Source organism: Eupeodes corollae, chromosome 1, assembly GCF_945859685.1.
Source record: "Eupeodes corollae chromosome 1, idEupCoro1.1, whole genome shotgun sequence".
In the NCBI taxonomy this organism is placed as follows: domain Eukaryota; kingdom Metazoa; phylum Arthropoda; class Insecta; order Diptera; family Syrphidae; genus Eupeodes; species Eupeodes corollae.
The window spans coordinates 293,885,054-293,899,047 of record NC_079147.1 but is presented as its reverse complement, the minus strand read 5'-3'; the positions used below and the strand labels follow the sequence as shown (position 1 = coordinate 293,899,047).

The following is a 13,994-nucleotide window of genomic DNA, read 5'->3' as shown; positions in this document are numbered from 1 at the left end:
CGTTCAAGGAAATCAAGATATAGCGATCTCGCCTTGCACAAGAACTCGGCTTTTCTGAGACTTTAATTTGGCAAATTTTGCGTCGGGACTTGGGCCTACGCCCGTACAAGATCCAACTGACCCAGGAATCGTTTGCAAGAGAACCCACTTTTGGCCGAAAAGTTATCTTTATTGATGTGGCGCATTTTTGGATGAATGGCTGTGTTAAAAAACCAATCCGTCCGCGTTATTGGTCCGTGCTTTTTTTTTTAAAACGAAGTTTGTGAGGCGCTCACCGTCAACAGCGAGTGCCACATAACGATGATAACTAATTTCTTATGGCCCAAATTGAACCATATGGACCTAGACGACATGTGGTTAAAGCGGGACGTTCAGCGCTACGTGCCACATAGCGAACGCCATGATTGACATTTTGCCTGAACGATTAAGTAAGGTTGTGTCTCGCAGGGGTGATGGCGACGAAGGTCATGGGATTTGCCCCCGCTATACTTTTTCCTGTATGTTTTCTTGAAGCCGCAGGTCTATGCAAATAAACCACATTAAACCTATGCCCTAAAGGTAACATAACACATGCCATGGTTCAAATTCAGCCAGATCTATGCGAAGAGTAATTGAAAATTGGATCCTTGCCACCGTCAGAAGCCGAGAAGGTCATTTGAATGATGTCATATTACACACTTAATGACATACATGCGACTTTACAAAAAAATGTTGGTAATACTTCACGCACAGCTTGTGTTATTCCATTTCAACATCTACCCGCCCTTAATTAAAAACCCATGCATTGCATTTGTGAACTATTTTGCACTTCAGATCACGATGGTAGGGAAATCAAAATAAGTGGGTCCGTCTGTCTGTCCTCGCCCTCAAAGTCTAAACTATTAGATGAATTGAGTTTAAACTTGTATTTAGGTTTCTAAGAAGTTAGTGATTTTAAGACCATAAATAACAGTGTTAAATTTTTTGGTGAAAAATCATAAATTTGAATTTCATCAAAAACGGGTTGACAGATTTTTATGAAATTAAATAACATTTATTTTCTTAACTTAGCTTCTTTCACAATATATTGTTGGATTGCTCCAGAGAGTTGTTTGATTTTTAAATACTCTTAAAAAAGAATAAGTAGTACCTACCATTGTCGTGATAGTTAGTGCGTAGTACTGTTATGGCAGAGGACTTGGGTTCAGTCCCTACCTGTGCCAGTTTTTGCCACGGGCACTGCCTGACGAATTTTTCAAATTATCCTCCGAATCTGGATCAAAACTGTAGTTTATCTCCATGCCTGACAACATTGCTCGCACACATGAATGGTTGAGAGTTGTAAGTCACTAGGCCCTCTCTCGCAACGTTCTGTTGCCCTAACTAATTTATTTATTAGGAACAAATTAACCAATTTAAATTATTTTTTGTAACCAAAACGCTTATATTGTTTTAATAATATTTTATGAACAAACAGTCCATTTTTTGGTTTTTGGGTTTTTAAAAATTGCTCTACATTTGATTACGAAATAAAAATATATAGCATATAAAGGGTAGTTAAAATGTAAGGGCTGCTGTTTAATATGAAGCACACTCAAACGTCAAGTTTTGTACTCCTTTTCATTTGACATTTCTCAATTTCAGACTTCTTCAATTTGAACCATGAAAATATACACATTCAAGCAAAGCGTTTTAGTTATACAGTCTTATTATGAAAATGACCGTTAAAATAAAAATGCATACAGTGCACTTCGTGATTTGTTCGGTAAATGTCATTTAATCCAAATGTGGCTACAATCGGAAAAACCGTTCCAATATTTGAGCAATCTGGGAATGTGAAAGTAATCTTTCAGGCTCATACAGCTCGAAACTGCAGAAAATGTTGCTGCTGTTCGGGATAGTGTGGCCTCAACTCGCAGTCGTGTCCAATAGTTGCGATCGATCAATGCATAAAAACTTAAATTTACACGCTTACAAGGTGCAACTGACTCAAGAACTAAAGCCTCTTGACCATTTCAAGCGTCGTCAATGATCTGAATAGTGGCAAGAAGTGTATAATCGATTTTCGTAGAAAATCTTCGGTTATTAGGCAGAGATGTTTACCTCAGTGGATTTCAATAATCAGAATTGCCCCATTTGGGCGAATGATAATCCAAGAGTGTGTGTAAACAGCGATAAAAACTTAATCCCAATTCCATTACGAATATACATGAGAAACTTATTTTTTAAAAACTCACCTATATGTTGACGTCCAATTGACGGCGTCAGGAACTTTAACATTTTGCGTATGATAGGGACACTCTAAGTAGTACAACATGTGAACCTGTTTCGGTGGCCTTCGAACACCTGTTGGAATGTAATGATCCTTGTACAGCACCAGATCAGCTGTACTGGCTTTGTCCCTATTTGCAGTTATCTCACAAGTATCAACTGGACATTTCGATTTAAAGAATACATCTCTTCCTAAAAATGCAAAAAGTTTAAGGAAAGTACTAATAAAACAATCCCTCTATCTATGATGAGAACTTTTACCATTTTTAATATTCCACGGCCCCAATCCATTGTACAGAAGGATCTGTTTCATCTGTCCACTTTCTTGAATTTGCTCATAATTCTGTGGCACAAACATTAATTGATTCATTATTCGGTCGCTGTGCTTATCAGCGTGTGGCAATAATCTCGGAACCTTCCATTTACCCTTCGTCTGCTGCCACGGCATCGGATATCTGTCTCCATTCTTGAAGAACCACGCCTTCGAAGTTCGATCACTCCCGCTCAACTTCTGCTGGTCAACTTGTTGCTCACTCTCATAATTCTGTTGATTGCTATTGGCAAAGGATGATTGCACAGTTTCAGTTGCTTCAAATATTGAATTTTCCAAATCGGGGGTGCCGCCGCCGACACCGGCAGCGGCTGCATGATGATGACCCTCGTTTTCAGCTTCGGTTGTATCAAGTTGGTAGATTTGTGCTGACGATGATGCTTTTGGCTTCCAAACTTCACGATCTCTGAAATAATTTTTAAAAATTCAAATAAATTAAAACCCATCACTAATCCAGGGATTTTTTTTAAAGATACTCACTTAAAATTGAATCCAAAAATCAATAATAACGCAAAGAACGATGTTAAGAAAAAGTATTTCTTCAGCGAGATCTTTAGACGTCGCATATTTAAATTGAACTAGCAATGGTTGTGGAGCATTTCACTATAAAAGTTTAAACAAAAGTAAAAAAACATTTGAATTTAATCTTGATTAGGATATCATATTGTAATTAAGTTTTTCCAGGAATTCAAGAAACAAAATAAAAAACATCACCTAAAAATTTTAAATAAACAAAATTCGTGTTATCAGGTTGTGGTTAGGGAGTTTTGGCTCTTAGAAATAAATGCTATTTTTTTTCTCTCACTATCTGAATTTTACCAAATGTTCTTCTCTATTTCTATTTAAATATAAAAAGAATTTATTTAAATTTAATTTGTTGAAATTGAGGGGCGTTAATCAACAGCAGCGGTCCGATAGCCAAATTTCTCTAGATACTTAGTTAATTATCTAAAAGTTAAATACACTTCGTGTCACGTGAATAGGGACAAGGTCTAAATTTACCTTTGGGACCCTTTAAATTTAAGAAAATATCAAAAATTCTTAGAATTTAGGTAAATACTAGTTTTATTAATAAATACGGTCTTCTGATTTCTTCTAAATTACTTCAAGTAACATGTGGGGTATGGATTCAAAGCGAGCTGTCAGATAATAGAGCGAAATTTGGGCAGGAACGTATGGCTTTAATAATCTCTTCGTTTTTTTTGGTATTGCCGTCCAATGGCGGATCCAGAGTGTGGGTCGTAGGAGTTAAAAAAAAAAACAAAATTTGTATTTTACTTCCTTAAACTTTGTTGCTAAAAGTACTATTGAAGACTGAAACAAGAGCATAATATGAATCTGATATTCAGCAATATTCCAAAAACAGCACAAATTCATGAACTTTTGACCAATGGACAAATGGGGTCATATGAGTCATAAAGCTTATACACTTAGGTTGTATAAGTAAAGATATTTCATTTAAATATTTGTTAGTAATTTAACGCCATTCACAAAAAAACAGTTTTCTGTCAAAAACAACTCAAATTTTTGTTTTCATTCAATTTAGAATTTTAAAAAACTTTAGTCATGCTTTAAATTACTAAAAAGAGAAAATAATCAGGTTTTTAAGAAGAAACCTTGAATAAGAAATCGTCACTTTAAAAATTTGTGATTTTGTTAAAACTTTCTCTAAATTTTTTGTTCTTAATATGCTTCTCTTTACAAGAAAAACACATTTTGGTATTTCTCCAGAAGGTTATCCCTCATAAAACCTTAATTTTTTTGTAAGGTTTCTCAAGAACTAATGAACCGATTTCTATATGTAATCTTTTTTTTCGGTGCAAGATTTTGTCGATGATCAAATTGATAATGATTTTTGATGATCAAAAATGTGATTTTTTTTTTAATTTAAAAAAAATATTAATTTTGTTACAAAACTCGAAAACACTTTATTATTACCAACAATATTTTTAAGACAAAAAATAAGTTACATTTTTAAATCTCAAAATATAGGATATATTTTTAAACAGACTTTTTGGAAGACAGTTCTAGCGACCCAGTCGTGCATTATATTCTTTCAAAATTGATTTTCTATTGAATACAAAAGATCCTGAAAAATTAAATAAATCTACTTTTGAAGTGAATTTGTTTTGAATGCTCTAGAACTGAGATCTAAACAAGAATTTCAATAATACAAATGTGCCAAAAACAGCAAAAACATAATAAACGTTTCATATTTATTGATATAAAAGATTTGAATCTCTTGAGATTTGAAGTGAAAAGATATTCTGAAACGTGCAATTTGTGAGTACCACACAAAACGTTTCTTCCCTACTGAGTTGTTTACATTAATTTCTTTTAATTAAATTTTTTAGAGAGATTATGTACTTAAATGCACCTAAATCCTCAAATTCAAGAACCAGGCATTTTTCTCTCTACAATTTTTAAGTTGTGTTTACTCGAGTTTATACGAGTAAGCAGACTGATAGCGATAGTAATAATTTAGACTCCCAAAAATTGAGCCCGAAAAAACTACGTCAAAAAAAGCCCGACAGTTCTTCATATCCGAACGTCTCTTTTAAATTTTTGTAGCGTTCTTCGCATTAATAGAAATGGAAACAAAAAAAGTAGGTAGATTATATTTTTCGGGAAAAAGCTACTTTTCAAAACAATTTCTTACATTTCTGCGTGTAACTATTGTGTTTTAGCTCTTAAATCTTTTGTAATCTTGAAATGCTTTCATATGGAGGGAGTCATCCAAATTAAAATTTTAGACCATACTTTGCTGGACACCAGTGTTTTAAAATAATTTAATAACTAAAATTGCCACTTTACCAATTGAAATCTGTAAACGTAAGGTTATTTAAATTTGGTTTGCCTCCTTTACAAAATATTAAAGAACAAGAACAAGTAAGAACTCATCTAAGTGTATGACACCACACCCCTCCCCCCCTCTAATTAAAAGCCTGAATCCACCCTTGTTGCCGTCCTCCTTTGAATACTTTTCTTGAAAGCCGTCCCACACGTTTTTAATGATGTTCAGGTCAGGAGAAAATGGGAGCAATGCTAATAAGTTCACAATTTGTTCTTAAATTCAGGCTTAAGTTGTCCGTGTGGTGTATATTGGTGCATTATTTTCTTTGAAAGTCTATCGTTGTCCACCAATTAATTCTGAAAACTGCGGAAAAGCTCGTTCCAGAATCGGTTTGTAATTGATGGCTATCATTTTAGAGCCTTTAAAATGCAGCTCTACCGTCCACGGTCCCGTAATAGATGGTTGCTTTTCATACTGTTAAAACGCGTCCTTTGCTGTGCCGTTTTTCAATATTGCCAAACCCGATTCCAACTGATATATGCAAAATTAAGGCGTTGGTTGGCTCTTGCGTGCAGCATTCAATGGTGGTTTTTTCTTCATTATTAGTGTCGTATATGATCTGCCTTCTGTATCACCTGAGCAACAGTCGATCTACTAGCATTTACCCCAGCTTCTGCCTTGATATTACGACCATGTTTCCTGACGACCATGTTTAATGATAGTCTAGTCAATGAACGAAAAAAATTGCCTTCACCTCAAAAAAAATCCAACACTTTTGAAACTTGGCACACTTACTAAGAGATGTCTGGTGATGAGCCTAATAAAAGTCCCCAAGAATCCGACGTGAGCTCTAGCGGCGGTTAAGAGAAACATGGTGTTTGTTTCAGTTTTTCACGTTTATATCGAAATCTATTTGTCGTATCAAAAAATGTTGTTCCACAAAATTAAAGTACATTAAATTTTATAAAAAAAAGGCTTCAATGATTTTTTTTTTATTTGTTATAGTTTATAAAATAACACGGCAGTGAAGAGAAACATACGTTTTTTTTGGTTTTTCGGGTTTATCTTAAAAACTACATGTCGTTTCAAAAAATAATCTTCTACAAAATTAAGGCTTATTAAATTTTCTAAAGAAATATGATATTAATTTATTTGTACTCTATATGCATGTAAGGAAAACATGTGATGATTTTTTAAGACACGTTGATGACGATTGTGTCAAAACCCTAAAAACGGTCCGGGAAAATTGTATACTAAAGAATACGAACATTTAAAATAGAAAAAGGACGTGCATAGCAATAGGGCAAATCATTATATGAGTTGTGCGTCTCAGATCATTCATGTTTGCAATACTGAGCAGCATTCCCTTATTTATATACAGAAAGCTTGGGGTTTTGATCTTCATACTATGAAGTTCAGTTGATGGAGATATCAGCTATTTGCCACACGCGACCAGATTCCAGCGGTTCATTTAACCATTTAGTAAATAAATCGTTGCCACAGCTTCGTCTGAGTTCCATCTATCAAAATGCAGATTGGGTGCATTTTAACTGTTAAAGTCCTATATTGTTCCAATATGTTTTCTGATGAATGTAAGTGGCCTGCAAGAGTTAGCGAATACTATATACCCCGGTTTCTATTGAAAAGATGCTGCAGTTCGTGTTTTAATACTAATACAGACAGCTTTACCTTATGTAATAATGGAACAAGTCAACATAAGCCAACATGAATTAGAGGAAATCCAAAATCTGATGCAAATTTTTCTGATGAGTCTCCTTCGTTATGTGCACTAAAACAACCTTCATTTGATCCAATAATGAGAAACTACAAATTCAATATGATTACATTGCTTAAAGATTTTATTCACGCTTAGCGGTCTTGCTATTGGAATGCCCATATTAACTATGTGAAAAATGTGATTCCATATTTCCGTGCCGCCGGTAACTTCTCGTACGCCAAATCATGTCACCTGTATTTGCAGGACATGATAAAACTGCCTTCTGTGATGACCCCAGATGAATTTAAAAACTTTGTGCAAGAGGGTTACTTTACTATGAAAAGAATTGACCGATTTTAGACAGGGGTGTGGTCAGGCCAGACGATTGAACAAACTCTAATGCGTCAGCTTTTTATATAAAATTTAATGAGCTTTAATTATGTGAAACACAATTTTTGATATGACAAATAGCTTTCGAGATAAACGTGAAAAACTAAATCAATCTCCATGTTTCTCTTAACTGCCTCTAGAGCTCACGTCGGATTCTTTGGGACTTTTTTTGGGTCATTACCAGACATCCCTCAATAAGTATGCCAAGTTTAAAAACTGTTGGATTTTTTTTGAGGTGAAAATCATTATTAACTGGATTATAAATGTGGCTTTCTTGACTCCCGATAAGTTTGAATTTGGCCTCCACCCATACTTCTTGATTTTATCAAATTAATACTCGTACTAAGCTCCCAAGCAATCAGAGTATCCTTTTATCTGATTTCAACTACGCTAATATATAAACTTAATCTTGTAACTATTCTTGTTGCACAAAAAAAAACAGTTACTTTTTATGACCTTCTACGGGAAAAACGCCTTAAAATTTGTATTTATCAACTAAATCCAAAAATTTTGTTTGCAATTTTTAGTTAATTTTTTTTTCAAAAAACCTAATGGCTTGTAAAATATCGTCAAATAAAAAACGAAAAAAGCTTGTCCCTATTCATGTGACACGAATTGTACATCTAAATATACCGACATAATGTTATGTTCATATTATAATGTTAATAAATAATTTATCTCTTCTTTAAGTGCACTTTTTTAATTGTTTGTTCTTTTTTTGGGATTTCATTTAAATGAACTTGATTGAAAGATGCAAATGTCTTGTTCGATCAATCAACCTGAGTGTTTTAGTTAAAATAGCTTGAACTTTTTTTATTTTAATTAAATATAAATTAGCTATAGTAATCAATAACAAAACATTAGGTTTTTATCTATAATCAAATAATGTAGCTTATTCCCGGTACCCTTTTATTAAAATACAAAAAGGGTTATTTTTATCGAAAATATTAGTTAATAATACGAGTACATTATTGTTAATGACTAGAAATATGTTTTTGGGAAAGAGGTTTCATTTTGATATTAAAAATCTAGGAAGATAGAAATCAATGGATGTTTATTTTATTGAAGAAAAGAAGTAGGTGATTAGCAAAAGAAAATAATATTATAGCCAAATGGCCACCCGTTTTTCATGACCAATTCGCACATATTCGAGAGTGTAAGCCCTCCAAAACTTCAAGAATTTTATCTTTGAGGTTTTGAATAGAATGTAGAGAAATGAATTATACCTTATCTTTCAAATGACAACAAAAAATAAAGTCTAAAGGTGTTAAATCGGAAGATCTCGGTAATAACATGGTCTTGAAAAGTCGATACGTTCATTGTTTGAGTCAAAGATCAAAATCAAATGGGGTGGCGCAACAGTCCGTTGTGAACCAGGGCCTAGTGACTTACAACTCTCAACCATTCCTGTGTGCGAGTACTGTTGTCAGGAATGGAGGGGACCTACAGTTTTAGGCCGAATCCGAACGGCTTGTTTGAGAAAGCACTTTTTCATGACAAGAATTACTCTTGAGGGATTTGTCAATTCCTCGCAAGAGGTAGTACCCGCGAAAATTAATTTTTTTAAATTAAGGTGGCACAGGCAGGGATTGAACCCAAGACCCCTTGCATGACAGTCCAACGCACTAACCATCATGACACGGGTACTACTCGCCACTCATTGTTTGAGTGGCACGTAGTTATTCACTTCAATATCTTTTAATTTCAGTAACTTAAAATCATAATTCATAACTCACCAGAACCACATCAAATAGTGACACGCTAATTAACTGAATATAAAAAAGAGACTGGTATTCGACCCACACTGTTACCTCGCCTTCCCGTCTGTCGTTGGGTTAAAAAAGTAGTTAGTTGAATTATTCTTAATTATTCAGACATCTTTTTAAAAATCTTTTATTTCAACTCTAGAGATTTTGAAACGTCGAGAAATGTAAAAATTTTCAATTTGACAAATCGGACCAATCACAATAACTTCCTATGGGAAGATAATAAAATAAATAGAATAGGACCAAGGTGACTTCCCTGGGGGACACCAGAATTCACAACAAATGAACTTGAACACTCATTACGAAATTTAACACTATAACGTTTATCTTGCAAATATGAGGAGATCCAGTTTATGAAACAGTCATTAAAACCTTTAATGTTTTATGACACAATTTGTCAAAAGCCTTACTGAAATCAGTAAAGATATAATCTACTTGTTCACGTTCTTCAAAAGCTTCTAAGCAAAAGGACGTAAAGTGAAACAGATTAGTAACAGTTGAAGGCTTTTTAACAAAAGCATGCTGATTATCACAGATAATTGAACTGCAGTGAAAAGAAAGGACACTACATACGATTGACTCAAACAGTTTAGGGATCACAGATAGTTTAGCAATAGGTCGGTAGTTCATTATTTCGTATTTAGGACCTTTTTTCTGTACTGGTATTATAAAGGAGCGAGTTACTTAAAGATGTGTTGAAAAGAACACATAACGGGTGTGCTAAAAACGCAGCACATTTCTTTAAAATGGATGATGGTACACCGTTGGGAGCAGGACTAAAATATTCGTCAAATTGTAGGATACTATCTTAGTAGTTAGTATCTTCACTTTTAAAGAAATTGATAATGTCTTGGAAAGGCAGAGTGTAGTAGGACTTTCCACATTCGCGTAGTACGACTTAAGAACTAATCTCTGTATTCGACTCGAGGTTATACTGATGGTCATTCATAGAAGCGTGAATATTTATTTATTTATTATTTATTCATCAAGTAGAGACACAGCTCTTAAAGACTACTTAAAAATATATATAACAAAATAAGTACATAAATACTAACCACCGAGATTAAGACTTATTAACAACCTTTTTTTTAAACAATCTCTACTCATATATAAATTAAAATCAATGGCATTACTAATGAGTTAGCTTGTCTTAAACAGCGAGTTAAGGGTACATTGGTTCCATAGTTAACCCTATGAAAAGGAACATAAAATAAACGAATATTTCGTAAGGTACAATTTGGATTATGGTTAAACTGTTTAAAATAACGGTAAAAAGGGTGAGACAAGTAACTTTACGACGATGTGAAAACGACGTAAACTAACGCTGATATTACTACCAATTAATTTAAATGTTGTACGTTCAATACTTTCTAAGAGGCTTAAGGGAGTTGCTGTCTCACATCAAGCTCATTGATGTGAGTTATACTCAATCTTGAAATTAACAGGAAATTTCTTGCATCGTCTTAGGAAACTCAAACAAAATGTGGAACAAGAGGTGGTTGGTGACACATATGCCCAGAATATCGAGATGTTCACTTTCATTGATGCAAGTGCATTCCATGGATAATGGGAAGGGGATATATCTCGCTTTGAGTTTTCGAAATTCCGCTTGATTTTGTCGGAATTTGATTAGTTCATAATTTTTTGCGGTTGCATTTCCACATCTAAGAAGTGGGATGTGAGCCTGAAAACGAATTTGAAAAGCTAAGAGTACTACAGTCAGCGAAGCAATGTATTGGTTTAGAAGCTGCAGATAGAAAATCACAAATAAAAATGAGAAAAAGTGTTGGAGATAGAAAAGAGCCTTGGATACACCAGCATACATATTTTGGTTTTTTAGACTTGAACCCATCCAATTCTTCTTTTATTGTGTATTTGCCTTAATGAGAGATCTGTATTTGTCTTGTAATGTGTATTCGACTTTAACCATCCATTTTTCTCTTTCTGATATATAGCTATCTTAAATCTTCTCTTGGATGTATCTAGAATTCTATAAGATTTTAATAAACGCATCTTTTGTAAAAGAGTTCATTTAAAAGCATTCCTTTGTAATTAATAAAGAATTAATAAATAGACTTAAATGCATATATAACAGTGGTGTCATAAGTGGAATTGAGATAAACAAATATGTCATTGTCAGAAGAAACCCTGCAATCGCTTACATCAGTCTTCTCGGAAGCAATCAAAAAAGCAGTTGTGGATGCCACACAGGCGGCGATATCTACTGCCACTAGAAACGGTACAACCTCACACCAACCTTCTCCAAAATTACCAACATTTTCTATTGGTGAGTATAAATCATCTGAATCTGAATCAGTCAGAGATTATTTTAGGCGATTCGAATGGGCACTCCAACTCAGCAAGATCCCAGCAACCGATTACCCGCATTATGCAAGTGTTCATATGGGAACAGAGCTGAACCATGCCCTTAAAACGCTTTCAAGTCCACAGAATCCAGAAGTCCTTTCATACGAACAAATAAAAACAACCCTTGTAAATCATTTTGACACAACAAAGAACAAATATGCTGAAAGCATCAAATTCAGACATATTGTTCAGCAAGCTGATGAATCAGTTGCCAACTTTACGCTTCGTCTGAGGCAAGGCGCTGTGAATTGTGATTATGGTAATTTTTTGGACAGGATGTTGATAGAACAATTTATGCATGGACTTTCTTGTCGTGAGATGTGCAATGCTATAATAATCAAACAGCCTGACACATTTGCTATTACATATGAAGCCGCACAATGAAATCAGAAATAACACCGGCAGGCGAAGCCACACACAAACTGAGATATGCCCCCCCACGGTTCAAGTGCGGCCAAAAAGAAGCAGTACAACCATTTAAACAAGGACAACACCCAAATCAAACTTGTATGGGTGTGGAGGTAGACATTTTAGGAATCAATGCAAATTTCGAGAAGCAGAGTGCCATGCTTGTGGCAAAAAGGGTCATATTGCAAGAAGGTGCCGATCGAAAACCGCACAAATTGTCGAGGTCAACGAGGAACAGCCGAGTGATTCAGATGAAATAGTACAATGTCTCAAAAATATAAATCTGGTCAACTCCATAAAGCCTACTTCCACATCAGACACCCTAAAAATCGAAGTGAAAATTGATGGCCGTGACCTCGTGATATAGCTAGATACTGGTTCACCATGTGCCATCATTAGTGCACAGATTCTTCGCACTATTAAACCCCAGTTTTCGTTGATAAAGTCAGACAGACAGTTCGCAAGTTACAATATCATAAGCTGACAGCACCGTATCATCGATCAACGAATGGACAAGCCGAGCGGAGCGTACAAACAGTAAAAAATGCACTAAGAACCATGGAAACTACTAAGACCTCACTTCAGCTAAACCTTAACAAATTCCTTCGGCAATATAGAAAAGCACCTCATACCACCACAGGCCAATCACCATCGCAGCTATTTTTGGGTCGTTCACTCCGGACTAGTCTAGATCTTCTCAGACCTGATGATATATTTACAAAAGTAACTGAAAAACAAAACTCGCAATTCAGCCCAACCTTCCGCATTTTTCAACCAGGGCAATCGGTCTTTTTCTTATCAAACAACCCTCGTATGGACAAATGGGTTCCAGGAGTTATCAGGAACCGTTTGGGAGACCTTCATTATGAAATCACGTACCTTGGCAAACAGTTTAAACGCCATATCGACCAGATCAAAGGTCATAAAGATAATTATTCAAATAATCAAGATAAAACTCATGGATCGCAATATGCAGAGCATATAGATGTTCCAGTCAACGATCGCTCTAGTCAATGCATAAGACCACCACAAACGCCTATACCACATCAACAGCCACTGAGTGAAACTAGTGCTGCTGTTGTAGTACCCAAGCAGCAGTCACTTACTCCACAAGAGACGCATTCACCTGGACCTGGAAGTCAATTAATTACACCCCCAGCAGCTCCACGAAGATCCACCAGACCTCGGAACCCTCGGGTCTTATTCTCACCTTAGCCACGAAGGGTGGGAAGAAATATTGTGTATTTGCCTTAATGAGATATCTGTATTTGTCTTGTAATGTGTATTCGACTTAAACCATCCATCTTTCTCTTTCTAAAATATAGCTATCTTAAATCATCTCTTGGATGTATCTAGAATTCTATAAGATTTTAATTTTTAAAAGCATTCCTTTGTAATTAATAAAGAATTAATAAATAGACTTAAATGCATATATAACATCTTGTATCGATCGATCTGAAATGTAATTACTTATGCAATGAAGGGTTGATCCATGAAAACCAAAACCACGCAATTTTGATAAGGGAGCCGGATGCCAAACCCTATCAAAAGCTTTTGAAATATCAATTCCAATAATCTTACTTTTTCCAAAACATCGTAAAGATTTGTTCCACTGTTCGGTGAGATGAACCTTGAGATCACCAGTGGACCTATTGCTGTGAAAGCTTCACTGTCGGTCATTAAGAAGCTTTTGGATCTTCAAGATAATTTTTAACCTGGTCGTCAAGAAGCTGGCAACTTATATATTGGGGTTCAAAACAGATGACAGATATACATAGGTGGAAAACGTCCTTAATCAACTTGATGTACGTAACGTATAGGAAGCATGCATGGAACAGACTTAGACCAGGTTTGTTATTTTAATTTATGTTTTATCGTGCTGTGTGGTAAATAAGTCTGAAGTCTTACATAAATACAATTCAAGTAAGTCATTAAACGTAAGTTAGAATCTTCCCGAAATAACATTCGAAG

At 34.9% G+C, this 13,994-nt stretch overlaps 2 protein-coding genes across 4 annotated transcripts in view; one reads left to right on the top strand and one right to left on the bottom strand.

The window, feature by feature from the left end:
* The window catches only part of LOC129941136 (glycoprotein 3-alpha-L-fucosyltransferase A), a 63,604-nt gene that overhangs the window by 9,581 nt on the left and 40,029 nt on the right, over positions 1-13,994 (bottom strand). For all 3 annotated transcript variants that reach the window (XM_056049693.1, XM_056049695.1, XM_056049694.1), the window contains exons 2-4: positions 3,062-3,184; positions 2,512-2,987; positions 2,217-2,442 (exon numbers count right to left, since the gene is read on the bottom strand). In XM_056049693.1, the coding sequence (XP_055905668.1) occupies positions 2,217-2,442; positions 2,512-2,987; positions 3,062-3,147 (788 nt within the window). In that variant the 5' untranslated portion in view covers positions 3,148-3,184. The remainder of the gene's footprint in view (positions 1-2,216; positions 2,443-2,511; positions 2,988-3,061; positions 3,185-13,994) is intronic.
* LOC129951472 (uncharacterized protein K02A2.6-like) lies at positions 12,582-13,238 on the top strand. Its single transcript, XM_056063628.1, has one exon. The coding sequence runs from the start codon at positions 12,582-12,584 to the stop codon at positions 13,236-13,238; it is 657 nt and encodes a 218-aa protein (XP_055919603.1).

What these genes read in the sequence shown, in the direction of transcription:
- LOC129951472 (XM_056063628.1), top strand. Translation starts at nt 12,582, where the DNA reads ATGGAAACTACTAAGACCTCACTTCAGCTAAACCTTAACAAATTCCTT.